The 18754-nt window shown below is 36.9% G+C and overlaps 1 protein-coding gene across 2 annotated transcripts in view; it reads left to right on the forward strand.

Annotated features, from left to right (window-relative positions):
• TMEM245 (transmembrane protein 245) overlaps positions 1–18754 on the forward strand; it is a 77823-nt gene that overhangs the window by 1222 nt on the left and 57847 nt on the right. For both annotated transcript variants that reach the window (XM_021528770.2, XM_021528771.2), the window contains exons 2-5: positions 9565–9682; positions 11285–11386; positions 12292–12399; positions 17251–17475. In XM_021528770.2, coding sequence (XP_021384445.2) covers positions 9565–9682; positions 11285–11386; positions 12292–12399; positions 17251–17475 — 553 coding nt within the window. The remainder of the gene's footprint in view (positions 1–9564; positions 9683–11284; positions 11387–12291; positions 12400–17250; positions 17476–18754) is intronic.

An 18754-nucleotide genomic window follows, 5' to 3' on the forward strand; every position in this document is an offset into this window, starting at 1 on the left:
CTAACAGGGGATATTTTGACAGACTACCTCTAGTATGAATAGAAAGGACAGGAGAATGTGTTTAGCCTCCTGAAAGTAAGCGCTGGAGGAAAAGATTTTCTTGACTTTATTTGGTCCTGGAAATTGTCAGAGGACATCTGTTTCTAGTCTGTTTTGTCCTCAGCAGTATAATTAGGACTAAGTAGGCAGAGATACATTCTCTGTTTATAAAGAGGCACGATACTACCATGTTTACTTTCAGCTGAGTAGTAACAGAACTAAAGCATGCCCTGGTACTAGAGGGAAGCTTTGACTTGTTGCTACACAATTTGCTTGGTAAGCTTAAGATTTTTTTAAGAACTTTGCACTGACCTCTTTATTTTTAACAAATCTATATTGCTACACTAACTGATTTAGCTAAGTCCAGGCTTTTATTAAAAGTTTCTTAATTAAGCCATACTTAATGCTGTGTAAACATAATGGTACTGAAGGGAGCTGCACTTACTGAAGCTTATAACTATGGCTGTAATGCACTGCTGGATGTCTGTTCCTCCTCAGTGCAATCTTGTTTAGCCGTCTCTGATCCTTCTGGTTGGGACTGGTGTTTCTGATTTAACACTAGTGTTCATTGAACAGTGGTAGGATATTAACTGCACAAAACATAGTAAGCTCCCAGAACTCTTCAGACCTGAGTTTCTTGGGAAAATTTTGGGTTTGTGTTCAAGGTAACTCATCACAGAGTTCCTTAAGCAAACCAGTTGCTTTCTAAGCAAGCTGATTGTGTCTCTTTTTGGGGCCGTATAGGAAAAAAAAATTATGGGTTTTCCTTTGTAAATAACTGAAACTTGGTCTGGCATCATCTGTACCCTTTGCAGTGTTTTCTTAGTCCAGTTTTTTTTTTTTTTTTAATTTTGCAGAGCTTGATGTATATTATCTTAGAGTTGTAGCAGGATAATTTAATTTTATCCATGCTGCTGAGGAGCCCTGAGCTGGATCAGTTAATAATGTCAGTTTTAACTTCAGTTAAGCACTTTAAAAACCCTTTAATTGCTGTGTTACATTGCAGGACTCTATTTGCATGCATATGTTCCGCTTGTTAGCTGCACAGGAATTTGGGATATTATGAGTGTTCTTCTCTTGGCTCTGAATCCTCCGTGGTTCCTTCTGTATGCACCATTGCCTTCTTCCTTTCTGAGTCCCTCTCCTGGGCTAGAGAAGTGAGTGGATGCCTATCATTAGAATTATGGGGATTTGGAATACTGATTTGTTATTCTCTAACTAAAGTAATTTCTATGGTATCTACTAGGCCATGATACTGAGACTGAAATTCCCCTCTTAAGATCTAGAAAAAAAGAAGGTTCTTCAAATGCAGTAATTGCATGTGACAGTGGCATGGTAAGGTGTATCTTGGCACCAGTATGTTAAAGAGCTTTTTTTCCTGTCCTGCTGCCCTCAGATCTGGCAAAGCCATTCATGGCATTGATGAGTCAAGATTCAGAAGTGCCTGTGTTCCTGTTTATGGTTCTTAAGTCACACCTGCAGTTCAGGAATTAGAGTACCTCCATGACTGGATTGTTTGATAGCCAATTGCAAAACACTGCATTTGGAGAACAAGTTCAAGATCTTAGGCTAGTCTACAAGCATTGTGTTCCTACAGTCTCCTTTTCTTTCCCTGCAGGCTTTATAATCTTCAAAGAAGCTTGCTCAAAAAATGTAGTTGGCTTCTGGGCCTTAAATTAGAGTCTGGTTAAAAATTTCAGAAGAGTTCCTTGTTCTGACTCCAGTCTTCTCTTGGTTATGTGCAGAATTCTTATGCAGAGGGCCCTGTACAAACAGCAGTTTCATATAATAGGGAAGGGGAATGTTGCACTACAACACAAAATAATTCACGCACTCACACTAAGATCAAAAGAGCAAAAGGAAGTAACTTTTATTTCTGACCTCGCAATATATAGAATTCCAAAAGTGACAGTGGATTGGAGGGTAAAATTGCCACTTTTCCAACCACACTGGTCAAACCAACAGTCCATCAATTCTCTCCTCCCACAAAGAAGAATGCAAAACAATCATTATTTACATGAACAGTGCATGAGAACTCAGTAGAAACATGTAAACATCAGAAGGCATAGAAAACTTTTAAACTTTTTAAATTTTAAAAACTTTTTAAACTTTAAAACTTTCAAAAGAACAGGGTGACAGGGGAATGTTTTTCTCTGTATTTTATTTCTTGGAAAGGATGGGAGTTTTTCCCACAGTGGACTGAATATAGTCCTACATGCTTTTGGGCTGCAGCAATTTCACTAGTTTTGCAGGAGCTATGCCTGTGTCCAGCACTGTATCTAAAAACCAAAATATTTTGCTTTGTTGCAGGAGTTCAAACTATTTTAGGCTGATGTTTTACGCTTAATATATATACCCAAGTCCAGCTATTCTTTATATTTTCTTTTTTTTTTAGAAGAAGAATTTACATGCTTGTATTTATTTGGGGAACAGGTAGTTTGTATATCCCAGCAGATGTAAAGAATTATACAGCTGTCTGTGTTGGCTCTGAGATTCATCTTCGTAAATTAAATTCGATGTAGTCATAATGAGCAGAATTCTCTGCAGTGAACTTGATTACAGGGTTGTCAAAATCTTTCTCTTTGGCTGGTCTTTCTTCCTTGCTTTGTCACAGATTATTGCAGGCTCACAACAGTGTAGTCACATGTGTGTGTCAGTGTATTTTTATATCTCTGACTGTGTGAGGTACAACTTGTGTTGTTCTGGGGGTTTCCATGCAGTTAGAGCACTTAATCAGTCTTACCCTCACCAGGGTGCTGGGCGGATCTGGAAACGCCATTGCCATGACTGCTGTATTGGAATATTGTCAGAGTACATGCTACCTGTTTTGGCTGGTACTGTCTGCTCCCCATCAGGGATTCTGTGAGACATCCACCAGGGAAACCTCTGTTTGTGTTGCACTAAATGTCACTCCCCCAGCAGCTTGAAATGCTCCAAGCATTCTTCCATGCTCTGAGGTGTTTGGCTTCCACAGTCCTATTGAGTATCACCTGTAGGGGCAAAAAAGCATCAATGTTTTGTTGAGTTCACCTGATGGGGCAACTTCTAATAAAGGAATAGGCACACTTCTGATTTTTAATGCATATACAATTTCTATTTCTTTGAGGGTTTAGCTTAGGTGGGCTTTTTTTTCCCTCCCTTTCTACTTAGAGCAGGCTTGCAGGTTTCTAAAACTTGCCCACCACAAAGAAAAAAAACCCAAACCAAAACAAACACCTGAACAAGCTATTAAGTATTCTTTCTGCTGTTTATTATGGTATCCTGGCTTATCCTTTATTATTATGGTGTCCTGGCTTATAAATGATACAGCCAAATACTGACTGTAAACACACCTTGCCAGAACCACAGATTTTGGTATGTTTTCACAACTTTTCTTGGTAGAGATAAACTGTGTATAGACCACGTGTGGCCTGTTTAAAAACAAGATGGGTAGAGGCAGGGAAAGTCTGGGATGTTGATAATGTTTTCTACTGTTGTTCTTCCCTTCCACACCCACCTTCAGTTTTGGAAGAGCCTGCAGTGAGGTACCTTTCTTGGAGAAGCTGAGGCGCTTGTTCCTATTTATATGCAGGAACTACAGCCTCAAAGCTGTCAGTAGCCTAAATCTTAATGATATATGCTACATAATATTAGCTATTTACTGGTATTTATATGTATTGGTTGAACACAATGATGTTTCTTATTCCGACACCTCTGAAAGGAATGATCATTATGGAACTGTTCAGCAAAATTTTAACTGTGCTCTATATAATAAAAGAAGAAGATGAAGAAATTGTGTATGTTGAGGAGCCATCTCTTGCAAAAGTGTTACCATGAATTATGTCAGGGGAGTGGTGCTCTGTCTGTGGGTAAAGAATTTGATATGCTCTGGAAACCTCTTTTTGCAAGAGAATAATTAATGCATTTGATTTCTGAATGGCATATTTATTACTAGTTCCTCATAAGTAGCTTTTATATTAAGACAGGAAAAGTGAACTAAAGGAGAAGTATTTTCAACATCCATTGCTTCAGTCTTCTGGATATCTTAGATGTTATGATTTTTTTTTCTTAAATTCAGTGTAGAAAATGTTGCAGGAAACATTGAAAATAATTTTCAGCCCATGTGTGGTGGTGTTGATTTTGATAGTCAGTTTCCTCCTGCCCCTGGGCTCTAGTTAAAAGTTCATATTTTCATTCCTTCACAAAGGGGTGATCTCACTGAACACCATGTTTCTGTTTCAGGTGGTTTAGTAGTCTGTGTTTTTTAATGCCAGAAATACCAATATGGATATATGCCATGTTTGGGGGTTTTAGAAGAAACAGAGTGGGCACTCAGTTCTCTACTCCTTTGGACTTGAGACAAGGAATAACTTACTTGTGTCCACTTAGAACCTGCTTTAGGTAAATGAAGGCTTCCTAAGTGAAGGGAGGAGGTGCTTGTCTTTGCTCTGAGGTGAAAAATAGTCTCACATGTGTGATTAATTGGAGTTTGGGTATTTGCTTATATGTTTCATAAGGGCTGTCTCTGTGCTAAAGGACAGGTACACTTAGTCTGCACGTTATGGGATGTTTTGTGTACTAATGAAAATGCACAAAGCTACCATAAATTAATTTTGGTTCTGGAAACTGGAGTCAAAATGACATCTTTATAATATATCACCTGCCTCCTTATTATCTTTTGTGTTCTTTAGAAAGCCATTTTCAAATGAACAGGCAGATAAAGAAAACATACTTTTTTTTTTCTTGAAGGCAAACACAGTTTGTCTTTTGGCAGTGCATTTAATGCATTGTGTTGCTTCATTTTTCAAGTCCAACACTCTTCTGCTCAGCTTTTTTGGTAGGTTCATTTTCCTTTGTCAGCCTGCATCACCACTGAGGAGGGAGATGTAGAAATAGTCAACTGGTGTCATAAGATCACCTCATTAAATCATCGTCACTCTACAGTGCTGTTTTAAAAGTTTGCAAAAGTGCTGTGTTAATACTTGGTCAATGTTTTTAATGATTTTTTTTATTTTAAGAGAAACTAGTTAAAAACTCTATTTCAAAATGAAAATTTGGTTTTAAAATACTAAAGGGAACTGATGAGGTAGTTTGGCCTTTTTTTTTTTCTCAAAGCATGGAGACTGGAAAAATAGAAAACAATTTAAATTAGATCTGTAGATCCATCAAACACTTTTAAATTTAAAGCTCAGTTAAAATCCCCTAAACAAACCAAAACATGAACGAAACTCTGAAAAACCTTGCTCTATGATTTCCAAGTTGACAGAGCGACCAGGAAAAAGCATCATTTTAAAATGGCCAGGGGAGAGGGTAGAGTTACAATTAGAAAAGTAAGGAGTTCAGACTCAGTTTTGTAGGTGCTGACTTGTTAAAAACTGAAAAATTTTGGCAGGTTGGCAGGGTATACATCAAAAGAAGTAAGTGTTGATTCATCTTCTCAGTCTTCACTGTTGGATTTACTTGTGGGATTGTTCATAGAATCATGGAATATCCTGAGTTGGAAGGGACCCAGAAGGATCACTGAAGTCCCGCTCCTGGCCCTGCACAGGACCACCCCAAGAATCATAGCATGTGCCTGTCATTGAGTCAGGGACGGATGGATGAGTAACACGTAGACTCTAGGTCTCCCGAAGGCTAATAATAATTTTATTAGGAAACCTGTTCCTTTTATACACAGTTCTGATACAGGTGGACCTGATTGGTCATGTAATTAAAACAGTCACCATTGGCTAATTAAGAAACCACCCTTTGGTAAACATCTAATAAGAAGCAACTGTTCAAAACACCAGCTGCAGAGCCTTAAGATAAGAATTGTTTTAATTATTTTCTTTGAGCTTCTCACAACTTTCCCAGGAATTGTTCTGGGAAAAGTTTATCTGGTTTTCTCTCTCTGACCAGGCTGTCACAACCACATGTGCCTGAGAAGGCAAATGAAGCAGGTGTGAAATGTGTTTGCTGCTGGATGTTGAGATGTTGGGGCAGTGTTCCAAGAAAGACTGAATCATTCCAACAGCTTTGCAGTGGGAAGCTCTTACTTATTGCACTTCTGACATATGCTTCTGTTGCCCTGTTGTTGGTGCCTGCCATGCTTCTATGAGCTTATTTTGCTATAACTGAATTACAGGTAGTTTTTTATGAGCTTAGGGATCTTGAGCTGGCTGGATGAATGTTGAAGTTGTTGTGCAGAAGAGGTGGGACTGTCTAGCTGGCAGTAGGAGATAATGAATTGCCACTTAAAGTAACAGTTATTGAATGCACTCACCTGCAAAACCTTCCCCATAGAAGTTAACTTGTTGATAGGAAAAAGGGGAGGGAGCTGTGTAAATAAAGAGTTTTACTCTCTAACATAAATCAGTATAAACATTGTCAAAAGTTGAGTAGTAAGAGTTTGTTCATGAAAAATGAGGTCAAAGACAGAAGAGTGGCTCCGATTTTCAAATCCTTCAACTTCAATTTCTTCACCAGGAAGGAGAAAGAAACTTTCAGTAATGTTGGTGATAGTTCATGCTGATAAATCCTCGACTTTCCAGCACAGAAATTTCAAAGAAAAATCAGAAGCAGATGCTTGAGTTTAATGTAAAAGCTGCATCTTTCTATGGTGTAATTTTGTCTCTAGTTGGCAATTTAAAGAGAACTAAAGCCCTTCATAGTTGCCTTAGACGTCTCTAAATCTGCCTCTTAAATTTACCACTTTAACACTGAAATGGATGCTAAAATCCAAGAAGTTACTCTGCAGTCTTGGCACTATTTATTCAGAAAAGTTGACAGTTTTACATGTCTAAATGCAAAGCAACACTTAGTTCAGTTTGTGAGAGGTGCTACAAAATGCAGAGGAGATATGAAAAATGAGGTCTTGGCTGTCTATTAAGGTAGGTCAGGGAATGAGGAAAGGCATGAATGAAGATCTGCTTGTCTGCTCAATTCAGTACAGCTAAGATTTCCTCTCCACCAATTAGATATGTGGCAGTAGTCACACAAACCTGCTTGCAGGATTAAATTATCCCTAAGTTTCGATATATGGAAGCTGAGCATGTCTGTAAATAATTGTGATTGAGGAGTGATTTAAAATTGCAGAGTACGTGGTGAAAGGCATCTGCAACTATTTCAGCTTGCTAAATAGTTGATGAGAGTTAATGCATTCTGCAAAATCTGACATGTATGTATTAGTTACCTGGTTAACTTATAAATTAAACTATTTATTTATAAATTAAATTTATAGGCATTTTGTCTTAGCATGGAATCTTATCAATTACAGTTTCAATGCAATAATTAAGTAGCTTAATTTTAGTGAAAGTAGGCAGTCTTTCATTCTTTGTTTCAATTATGTCAGTTCTTGAGAATGACATACAATAGCAAAGAGGCTATTAATATTCTCCGTGCTTTTCAAGCCAAAATATTTGGAGACCATCCAGAAAAACAGTGGGAAGGATTATGTAACATGCTTTTAAAGGGTTAAGGAAAAAAAAAAGTATGCTGTTGTCAAGTCAGTATGGTATGAAATCCTAGTCCATGTCAATTTAAGTTAATTTGCCTTGTTAGTTGCTTTCAGGTATGAGCTGTTGGAAGTAGGCTACCCTAGTTCCTGTGCACTTGATTCTTGCAGGGTAGGGATTTGCTTGGCCATAGGATTAACCAATAAAGAGCTGATTAATCCATGGTGTCACTGAAATTAAACTTCTTGCCCCAGACAGTTGACTACACAGTTCTTTTTACAGAGCTTCAGGAAGGTTATTGTTTGATCTCTGAAACAGTGACTGCTTAGTTTAAAAGTAAACAATTTCTCTCTATTCAATATAAGTGAAGACTTCTACTTGGATCATTTGCTAAGCTTTTAGAAATGATAACTGATAAATTATTTTAACTTCAAACACAAAGTTATTAAATACCTAAACCCTATAATATTCAGCTACATGCATGGATAAAAGCAGTGCAGTGTGTTTTGCTTTGTTGGCTGTTAAACATAGGCTTATACCCTATTAGCTGTCTACTTGTTTTTAAACAGAAATTTTAAATTACTGAACATACTGAGTCTTCTGTTTGTAATTTAAGATTATTAAATTAAAATTTAAAATAATTAAATTGAAAAGCTAAAACCAGCTTGGAACTGGAACATTCATCGTACAAAGATGCTGTATGGCTGATGTTGGGGAGTAAGATAGTATTTTTGTGATGAGTTACTATTGCAATTAGAGCTGTACTGTGAAGTGCCTTATGAGTGAATTTATGTTTAAACCTACTAAAGGAGTGCTACTGTGCATCTCTGGTAAGAATTTTTTCTTTGTGACTTTAGTCTTGATGTCTATGGGTTATGTTAGTTTTAGACATTTATTTTGAGTCTGCAGTTGGCCATAAGCATTATGGAACTCTGTTGTTGCAAAACTAGAAATAAGTGAAAAGTTGGAGTGATCTGCTTAGATGAGAATCATTAGTATGCAAAGGGCAGGTATACCTTTGTTCACATATCTTAAGTTATTTTAAATTACCTTGCATATGTGATCATTCCCTCTGAAGTTATCAGGGACATCACTCCCTGCTTGTCTGCTCAATTCAGTACAGCTAAGATTTCCTCCCCGTCAATTAGATATGTGGCAGTAGTCACACAAACCTGCTTTTCACAAGGACTGTTGTGTTTTCAGCATGAGTTGTCAGTGGAGAGTAGAGGTGAAAACTCCTCTGGTGTGTTCTTCCTAATTACTTGTTCTGTGTCTCTGCCTGTGCATTCTTCCTTCTTACAGTGATGTCTGATTCAGCAAATGCTCTTAATAGAAATTCTGTTCGAACTTCATTGGAATTTATGGATTTATAAGTGTAAATTTGAAGGTGTATTTAAAACTGGTAAGGGATAGGGAACGTTCATTGAATGTGAGCCAGAAATATGTTTAGTTATTTATTTTAAGTATGAAACACTGTGTTTTAATTTTTACAGGTTTTTTACAGGTTTTACTTCACATCCTCTCCCGAGTAGTAGCTTTTCACCTCCTGTTACTCTTCCTGCTTCCTTCTTTCTTTTCAGCTCAAATTCATCATTTCAGGATTCTTAACTCCAAATCTGTATTGCTGTTTATCTGATGTGTAGCGTAGTAGAAGGCAGTTAGAAACAGCAAACCCAAGTTGTCACTGATGTCTTCTTGTTCTTGTTTTTTTAAGTTAAAAAAATGAAAAAATTACATGTTCTCTAAAGGCATCTGTTTTGTGAACTGGCATCACTGAGGAACAGCAGTTTCTGTTGTGCTTCCTAATGGCTTCTTTGGCTTAAGCTCCCTTTTGTCTCTTTGGACTGAAACACAGGAGCTGGCAAATTGCTCCATGCTGTAATGAGTGCAGCATGCTGTGCTGGCCAGCTCTGTCTCCCTGTGGCCACATAGGTGCTGCTGATGATCTCATGCAATTAATTGAAATGTGGGCTTCTTAAAGACTTACAAGCTGACTTCATTTCTCTGTGTATGACAGTTATGGGTGTGTGCATGACTGTACACACATACATGAGTACAGTAGAGGTCTCTTTTGATGTATATATACATACCTATGTGTATCTTTTTCTTAAAGATATGGACATTGGTAGTTGGTTACCTGCTGATGGTTTCATTCAAGTGGAATATAAGCACTGAACGTTACTTAAAAGCAATCTCTGTTCCTGTCTGGATTATGCTGCTCTTTCACTTAGGTGAGTAACAAGAAGTTACTATTCTGATATCTGAGAGTTCTGTAAACAAAGCTCCTCACTTGCTCTTCTACTAAATCTGTGAAATAGAGTCTTAGCTGAGATTCAAACTGTTTAGTCTGCTCAGTAATTCTGGCTGCTTGTGTCCAGAAGGGAGCTTTAGAGTAGGGAATGGGAAGGCATCAAGATGCTGAGCAATGTCTTCCACTCCTCATGCCTTTGTATTTCCTGTGGTTTCCCCTTATTTGGTTCACAGCCAATGTGAACTTCTTGACAATGAGGAAAGGCTGGGGTCATGTGAGCCTGGCTTTAGACATTCATTTGTGATATTTTATTGAAAGCCTGCCATTAACCAAGGCTGAAGCTGCAAAATGTGTTTAATAATGGTAACAGAAGCAAAAAAAAAAATTATTCATAGTCAACAAGCATATCAGAATGATATCAGCAGTATAAAATACACTTGCCAGTAATTTATATAATCTATTCATACAAATGTAAGATTATAGTAATCTTTTAGACTTATGTTACACATTTAATATAATAGATTATCACTTTATGTTCTCATATCAGAGTTCATGGTGGAAGAATTGTGCAGTTAATAGAAGACTACCATGATAGAAGGTTTCACATTGTACCTCATGATTACTTTAGCAGCAGGTTTCAAAGGTTGTTCTGACCATGTGAGGATGTGTTGTGTTGTGTTTTGCTTTGAATCCATGTTTACCCCCAGTTTTCCTCCCTAAACCCCTCCCTTTCCCAGTTGCCAATTTTCCCAAGCCCTTCCCTAACCTCCTCCTTTCCTAGTTGTCAATTCCTACCCCTTCCTCCAGAGAGTTCTGTGTCTGTCTTGTTGCCCTCGACACCCCATTTGTTACTTTTTATTATGATACCCCTCATTTTCCCTGATAGGCTCATAAGCTATTTGCCCCACCTTATACTCCTCTCTTACCATATCCTCATTGCGTCACTTTCCTACACCTCTCCTCCTGAGTTGGTGTATAAAAACTTCTGTTCACCACACCCCCAAAGTCTTGTCTGGGAGCCCAGGGATAAATCCATGTTGTTCCACCCCAAGACCCATGCTATCGCTGTCTGTCCCTGCGCCGGACCTGCCGATACTGGGAATTGCAGAGCTCGCAGGGGGACGGCTGCAACAAGGCTGCTTCCCTGAGATTTAAGCTATATGTACTGACTTTGCATTTGCTTAGATTTTGACAGTCTTGTATTTACTGTAAGTACAGGCTGAATAGGAGAAAAATCTAATTCTGTGGAGATCTAGCATAAATACACATTTTTTGGGGGAACATGGCTTTTCTCTGATATCGAAAATGTTTTGATTTTGTGTGTATTTTCATGTGATTTTGAATGCTGTTTTCAAAATTGTTCTCTATGTTAACATAATATCACTGAAGTTAGGAACAGTAACAACTTGGTTTGTTCATGTTTTTTTTCTGTTCTTCTTTTTCTTTAATGCAGAAAGCCTGTTTGTTTTATGACTTCTTTCGTTTTTCATTGATGTGCTGCCTTTCTTGATTTTGGTCAATGTAGGGTTTACTAATGGTGTAATTTTTCTTGTAAAAAACATCCCAACACTATATCTTTCAGCTTCTGTGGCAGGTTCCTGGAGAATTCCTGTATTTCTGGTTATAGTTGTTCTGATGACAGTAGGCATGTTGCATGAACAGCAGAATGGAAAGGAGTCTTCTGGTAAGGAAAAGTCACTCTTTCTTTTTACTGTTGGAGGCAAAAATTCACTTAAGTCAAATGAAATAATATGGACTGTATCCCCATAAATTCAATACCATATGGATTGCAAGAATTTAGTATAGGATGTTTAGTGTGTTTCAAAGTGGTTTACTCATGCTGAAGTGAATCTTGGATTCTTTACAGAAAAATTATTGTCACGGACTGATGTTTCTTTTCCATGGTAAAGTAGCAACTCATTATTAAGCCAAATTCCTTGAGTTCATGGATTTCCGTATGCAATTTCAGGCATGAAGGTAGACCAGGATGTTTGAAATCAGAGGCTAATTTTGAAAGAAATGAGCAATATGGGTTTAGTAGCTCTTAAAATACTGAGTATGTGAGAAACCAAGACAGCTCCATCCAGCAAGTTTCCAATATCCAATCATTTGTTTTTAAAATAGTTTCGTAAAAATATGTTTTGTGTTTAGATTTTGAGAATAATAGTTTTTTCCTGTTGCAAGTCAATTTAGAAAAAAGTAAAGGCATCATAAATTCCTGATGAAGGAAACCTTTTTCCTGTCTGGCTGTTTTAGTTGGTTAGTAAAGTTGATTACTGGTATAAATTCTTTCTTAATAATTGTACTGGCAGCAGCTGTGAATGTCTTGGTTGATAGCAGCTCATTATCAAGAAAAGCAGTAAGCAAATAACTGGTTTTGAGTTTTGGCTGCAGATGTGTTGTAATACTAAAATTAATAGCACTCATTCTTGTTTGATCATGTTGACTACATATAATACATGCTAAACATTAACAGCATCTATCCATATAATTTCTGCTGCCTGACAGCTCCAGTGGATATCTAACACAAAACAAAAAAATTTAAGGCTTAATCTTTTTGTTACTTACATGCATGTATATATTTTACAGGGGCGGAGCTTCCTGGTCAGGTGATTTCCATTGCTGCTTCAACAATTGCCATGGCAATTTCAATGACAGAAGATGAGTCCAATAATGAACATTCCTCCCAACCCTCAGGTGACTGAATACTCTGTAAGAAACATTTGAATTTGCTCTAAAGGCATGAAAATTGACGGAATTCAGATAAAATTTCAAAATAGTTCATAACCTCTTAATTTTGTCCAAAATAGTGTCCAAATTGTGAATCAGGTTTATCTGTTTTTAGAAAATGTCAAGAAGATTCTAGTATAAAAGCTGTCTAGCAACGGATAGTTTATGTGGCTGTTGAAGACCTGACTAGAAGGTTTTATTATTATTTTGTGGGTGTTTTTTTTAATGAAGATATATTTTTTTTTGCTGTTTTTCATTGTTAATTATCTTAATTTTTCTATCCTTTTGATTTGTTGTCAGTTACATGTTATATAGCTGTATTTCTGCACCAGGTACAGACAGACTGGAGGAATTTTTGTGTACATTGCAGTGAGAAAAAAACACACCACTTAAAATATGGCATGCTCAAAGTCCTTCGTATAGTTAGTTTACTTGACTTTGTGGCTTGAGTCACATGATACTTCCACTTACTGTAAAACAATTGGTTTAAGAGTTCAGACAAAGTATTTAGATATCCAGTGCTAATTTGGAACTTTACCACCTTTTTTTTTGGGTAGGTCTTCGATGAAATGTGATAGTTGAAAATTAAACTGAGATTTCTGGAAATTGAAAAGTTTCATCCATTTCCTGCAAACCAAACCAGAAAGATAATTCAACTTGACAGAATGTGAACTTCCAAAGCTTAATTTTTAAATCTAAAACCAGCAGCTTTAGACAACTTAATCTTAGCTTTTTCTTTTTTACATTTTATATTACTATCATCAATATAAACATAAAAGCCTGTGAAATTATGTCCTGAAATTTGAAATCAGAGCATTATGGTAACAGTTCTCCTATATTTCTGTGTTCAATCTTTAATTTTGGAAATGAGAAAATTTTTTTAAGCTGAATTATGAAATCTGGAAAAGTAACAAATGCCCACAAATGGGCTATGGAAGTGATTGTGTTCTTTCATTGCTATTTTTTTAGTTAACCAGTTCTTATTTTTTCACTTCTTTAAGACAGTTGTCTTTCTGTTTTCAAGAAGAGATAACTACAACAGTTTTTCAAAGGTGTCTTTTATATTTTTTTGACTTCTCTTGAAACAGCGAACCAGTTAAGTGTTTTTTGTCTTGTGAATTCTGTTGTTTTCCTTCACAGGACAAAAAAAAAAAAAACCCATGGAGTTTTCTTTTAACTCCTGACAACAGTTAAAATAATATTCCAACAATCTGGTAAAAATTAGTATTCTGTTCTGTGATATATTAATCATAATTTTGCCTATCTTTGGTTTGGATCTTTTGAATGATGATGAAATATTATTCTTATACAGCAAAAAGTTTTACCTACAGGCTTAAGAACTCACAGCTTTTTTGGTTTTCCTGACACTAATAAATCCATTACAGAACAATCAGGCTTAAAATCGTGTATTAAAAGACCATGAGGGAGTATAAGCTTTGCTGATTTTTTTCTGAACACCCATGTTTTTCCATGCTTTATTGTTGAATACTGGTATTTAGTACTGGGGGCGAGGAGTTTAATGGTACCAGTTTGTGTGGTCTAAATGGTCCTTCCTGGTATTCCAAGAGTTTCCAGTGTATACAGCAAAGAAGAAGTCTGCAATTGCTGAAGCAGATAGTACTGAAGTACTTTGTAGACAAGATTCTATTGTCTTGTTGGTTTCAAATATGATAGATACTAAAATAGTTAAATGAAGTCATGACTCTCAGGTTCCCTTTTGCCCTCACTTCTTTGTTTTCTTAGAAAAAAAGCATAAGAAGTATTTTTCTTGTGAAATTACAGAAAGATGTGGTCCCTAATGGAGTACCTTAATTCTGATGTTCTACGGACTTCTTCATTAATAGTAGTAAAATTATTGTTTTCCTGTCTTATGCCCTGCATAGAGATACAGAAACCTGTCTTTATGTTACTGTTCCTTTATCTTCTTCCTGGGGAGGAGAATAATTCAAAATTCTGTGACAGTGAGAAATTGATGTGACAGAGAACATATCATGTAATGAAAAGAACAGGTCTTAATAAGACAACCTATGAAATTTGTTATTCAAAGAAGTACCATTCATTCTGATTTGCTAGAATTTTTTCCTAGGTATTTTGCTAGCTGTTTAGACTGTCATACTTCCATTAGCTGGAAGATAGAAAGGTGCTTTTCAGGTTTCATCTCTCAAAATATCATGAAGCACACTAAATGGGGTTTTACAAAACCAGAAGTTACTCAAAATCACTGTACTGACAGCTCTGTTTCTCTGCTTGTATTGACAAGGCACTCACACCTTGGTTTGCAGAGCATATCTTGCCAGCAGAAGGTAACTGTTTTCATTTGCAATTTTGGTTCTTCTTTGGGTAGATGTGCTTTGTGAACTGGTTTATGAGAGTCATCTAAATGGCAGTTCTGATGCAGGCCTGTGTTTGTCATGAGGAGAATACTGGGTCATTGGGAGTGACTATTTAATTTTGCTAAAAGTGCTGGAGAACTCCATTCTGTAAAAGCTATCTTGCTTTGGGATCACCTAGAACTTTTTCTTTTCCTCTTTCTTTCTTTTCCTTTTTTACTCCCTCATCTCTTGCCCCTGTGTTTTGTATACAGACTGCTTACAGGGAAACTGTAAAAATAAGACTGTTAAATTGTTACTGCTTTTAACATTACTGCTGCTGTTATTTAATTAAATCATTATTCATTACAAAAATATGTCAATCAAATTTTTATTACTAAAAGAAGGAAGGTTATTTTTTCCTAAATGTGACTCTACTAAGGAGTTTTTGGGCAAAAATTATTGTATAACTGTAATCTTAGGCATAGACTTCAGCTAATTTCTGTTTTTGCTTTTAGTGCTTCCTTTTGTTTGATAAATATTTTGAGTTTCTGCTTTTTGTTTTACTTCTTATGTTGATTATATTAATTTTGGAGCAGAACAGTAAGAAGTGCTGAATAAATTGAAGGGGAAGATTTTTTATTATGGGTATACTGCTTTCAAATTTCTGTTCCTTTAGTGCATCCATTTGTTTCTGTTAGTACTCTTCTGCTTTATTACATATAGACTGAGAAGTACAGGGGAGTCATAGGCCCTCTTCTATATGACAAAAATACTTAGTCTTTTTATGAAAATTTCTGTTTACAGGTGACTTTTTCTCTCCCCTTACGTAAAGTTGTTTAGGGCTGGCCATAGTGCCATGGAGATAGATAATGCACTGATCTGCCAAGAACCTTTCCATCTGTGCTTATCTGCTTGCAGAATTCCTTCTTTCAGGTTGCATGCCATAGTTCCTTCATGAATATTCTGAAGTTGCACCAAATACATAACCAGCAACCATCTGATGTTTCTGTCATTATCTCGGTGTCAGTCCCAGCTGGATGAATCAGTTGATTTGCATTGTTGTTTTGGTGTGGTGGGGATGGTCTTCATAAGCTGTAAAAGTAGTTCCACTTACCTAGAATACCCGTGCAGATTTCTGCAATAAAAGAGAAGTGTTCATCTGCTGTGTGAGGATGCAGTTTGTTACTTACTCTTACTATATGACAAATGAGTCTTGCCTTTTTGAACATTTTTAGCTGTCATGCTTTAGGCTAGAAATGGCTGTAGTGCTAAAGCACTTAAAAACATGTGTGCGGAACGTGAGTAGTTGGACTGCTGAACATGTAGTATGTTGTAGTACAGTTTTTACGCAGTTTTTCTTCATGGGAGAAGATGTGTCTGTGACACAAATCCAGTGAAAGAGTTGTGTTCATCGTTTACCAGCTGTGTGGTATGTACCAGCATATTAAATAGCCTTTTGTGCTTCAGCATGGAGTAACTTTTCAGATTTTTCTGTGTGTGCATTCCTGCACTATGGCTGCAGGCTTTCCTCGAGTAGTGATGTGTGGGAAATGTGGGCATTTGGACAACAGCACAGAGCCTCAGTAAAAGTTAATACTTTCGTGTTCTCAGGGAGAGATTTCATGTAGAGTGGCTGCATATGGATTTGGTGACATCCAGCAACTGAAAGATTAAATAAATAGCCATGTTCTGCATCCAAGGATTTTAATTTCAACATAATATTTTTGCATGAAAAGACTGTTGTTTATATATAGGATCTTTAACACATCTGTTTTCCTTTTTGAATTTAAGTTCTTGTTTGCTAACTTATTAGTGAGAGACTGACAAAATTTGTTATCCACTAACTTGTGCTTGATATTACTAATATTTGTTACACAGAGCAAGAAATTTAGGATGACAGTGTGAGTGCTGCTGTGTTCATGTTGCAAGTGCTCTGGAAAAGTAGTAGTGAGACAGTTGTAAGTTACAGGTTTTCAACGTATACTCTGTATTTTTTGTTCTGTTTAAATGAGTTTTGAGCAAATGTAAGATTCCTTTTTGAGTACTTGAAGTAAAGGGAAGGTAAAGATTTATTTTAAGACTTCAGATTTCTTCTAGAAGTTAACTGTATTTTATGGTTTTCATGGTTTTATGATTCTTTGATAAAACATATTTGGCTTGTAATCTACCTGCAATGACAGGAGTCCTCTTAGAGGCTGTAACAACTTTTCATCTCTCCTCCTCTCAGCACTGCTTGGCATGGTGATGCAGGATGTGGAGAGTTTATACAGCCTTGATCTAGCTCTTCAGGATGCAGGTCAATGCCAAGGCTCTCTCAGTCTTTTAGAGAAATTAAAAGAAAAAAAACAATCCCAAAACAAACAACAAAACCACAGCCTTCTGCTGTCCCTTCCTTCACCCCCACCTTCCAAAAAATAGGTAATTTGGGAATAGGGAACATATTCTATTTTATGGTGAATATTAATGTGATAATTTCCACTTCTTTGTTTGCATGTGTTTGTTTTAGGATCAACAACAGAAAATGATCAGCCTCCACCTCCACAAGCTTCATCATCTTTCAACACCTCCTCTTCATCATCTTCTGGGAACAGACAAAGAACTGAGATTGGATCTTTTCTTAGAAAAAAGAAAACTAGTGATATTTACTTTGTTACTCTTGTGTGGGCCATTGTCATTGTTCAGATCTGGCTAAATTTCTGGATTGTGCAGCTATTGCCAGTGCCATTTGCAGGTAATAATCCAGTTACTAGAAATGTTTGGCATCGTGTTCAATAAAACAGGAGGAAAGGCTTGTAGTTTTAAATAAAAACCTTTTCATGACTTGTTATGACAAGATGAACTTCAAAAAAGAGGACTGATGTGCTCTGTCTATTACTATGTAGTGGACAACTCTGTTAAATTGCTTAATTGCTCTGTTGACTATTGTAGTTACCTGAAATAATGTTGTGCCCTACCTTACATAGTAAGAATACTTCTGTTTTATATCAGTTTTTCTTCCCCCTGATGTCAATTCTTTCATATTTTTTGCACCTATAAATGAAGAATATTTTAGCTGTTATTCAGTAATGAAGTAGAGCTCATGTTAACTTTTAATTTCTGTAAAAATGGGTTGCTAGGCACTGTGGACGAGTCACAAGATAAATTTAGTTCCAATTTTAGGTCTGAGGTTAATTAGATTTGTTGCTTCACATCTATATGCATCTGTTCTCCTATATATCAGGCAAGAATCGGAGTAGTTATGATAGCTATCAAAAGATACTATTTTAAAACTGGATCCCACTTTTTCCTGTACTCTTTTGGGGGAGTGCAAAAGGAAAATGGGAATTCTAGTATGTATCAGCTACTATGAATTGGAAGGCATTTCTTCCCACCCCCCTACTGTAAACAAAGTGAGTTTCCTAGTTTGCTTGGATTTTCTCTAAACTTCAGTTAAAATGCTAGTTTTTAGCATTTCAGAATGCATTTAACACTTGAATGTACCTATTTGCTTTTTTACTAAGTGTTGTGGGTTGATCCCGGCTAGTGGCCAAATAACTTCAAAACCAATCATTCTTCCAGTGTTTTAATGTGGGCTTATCTGTGAGCTGAATTCCCTTTTCATTACCTCTCTTCATCCCTCTGTTCCTTTTTCCTCTCTAGTACTTTTTCTGTGTTCCTTCCTCTTCTCCCTGCCCAGGGGTTTCTGCCTTTCCTTTGATACATTTCCACTGAAGCACCACAGCCATGCCTGATGGGCTCAGCTTTGCCCAGTGATGGATCTGTTGTGAAGCCACCTGGAGCTGTGGCTGGGACAAGGCACCCCCTGGTCTTTTCCCTTGATGGCCACTCCAGAGGCCACACTGCTACCAGAGCCTTGAGGTCTGTGCACAGTGCAAAAAGCTACTGTAAACCATCAGGAAATTGTGACTTGGGGTCACACTTAGCTATTTGAAGGGCTGTGAACTCTGAGGCATGGAGAAAGGAACAGCTGCACCTTTGGCTGTGGCACTGTAGCAGCAGCAAAGGGTAAT

Source organism: Lonchura striata, chromosome 1 (genome assembly GCF_046129695.1).
Source record: "Lonchura striata isolate bLonStr1 chromosome 1, bLonStr1.mat, whole genome shotgun sequence".
NCBI classification, from domain to species: domain Eukaryota; kingdom Metazoa; phylum Chordata; class Aves; order Passeriformes; family Estrildidae; genus Lonchura; species Lonchura striata.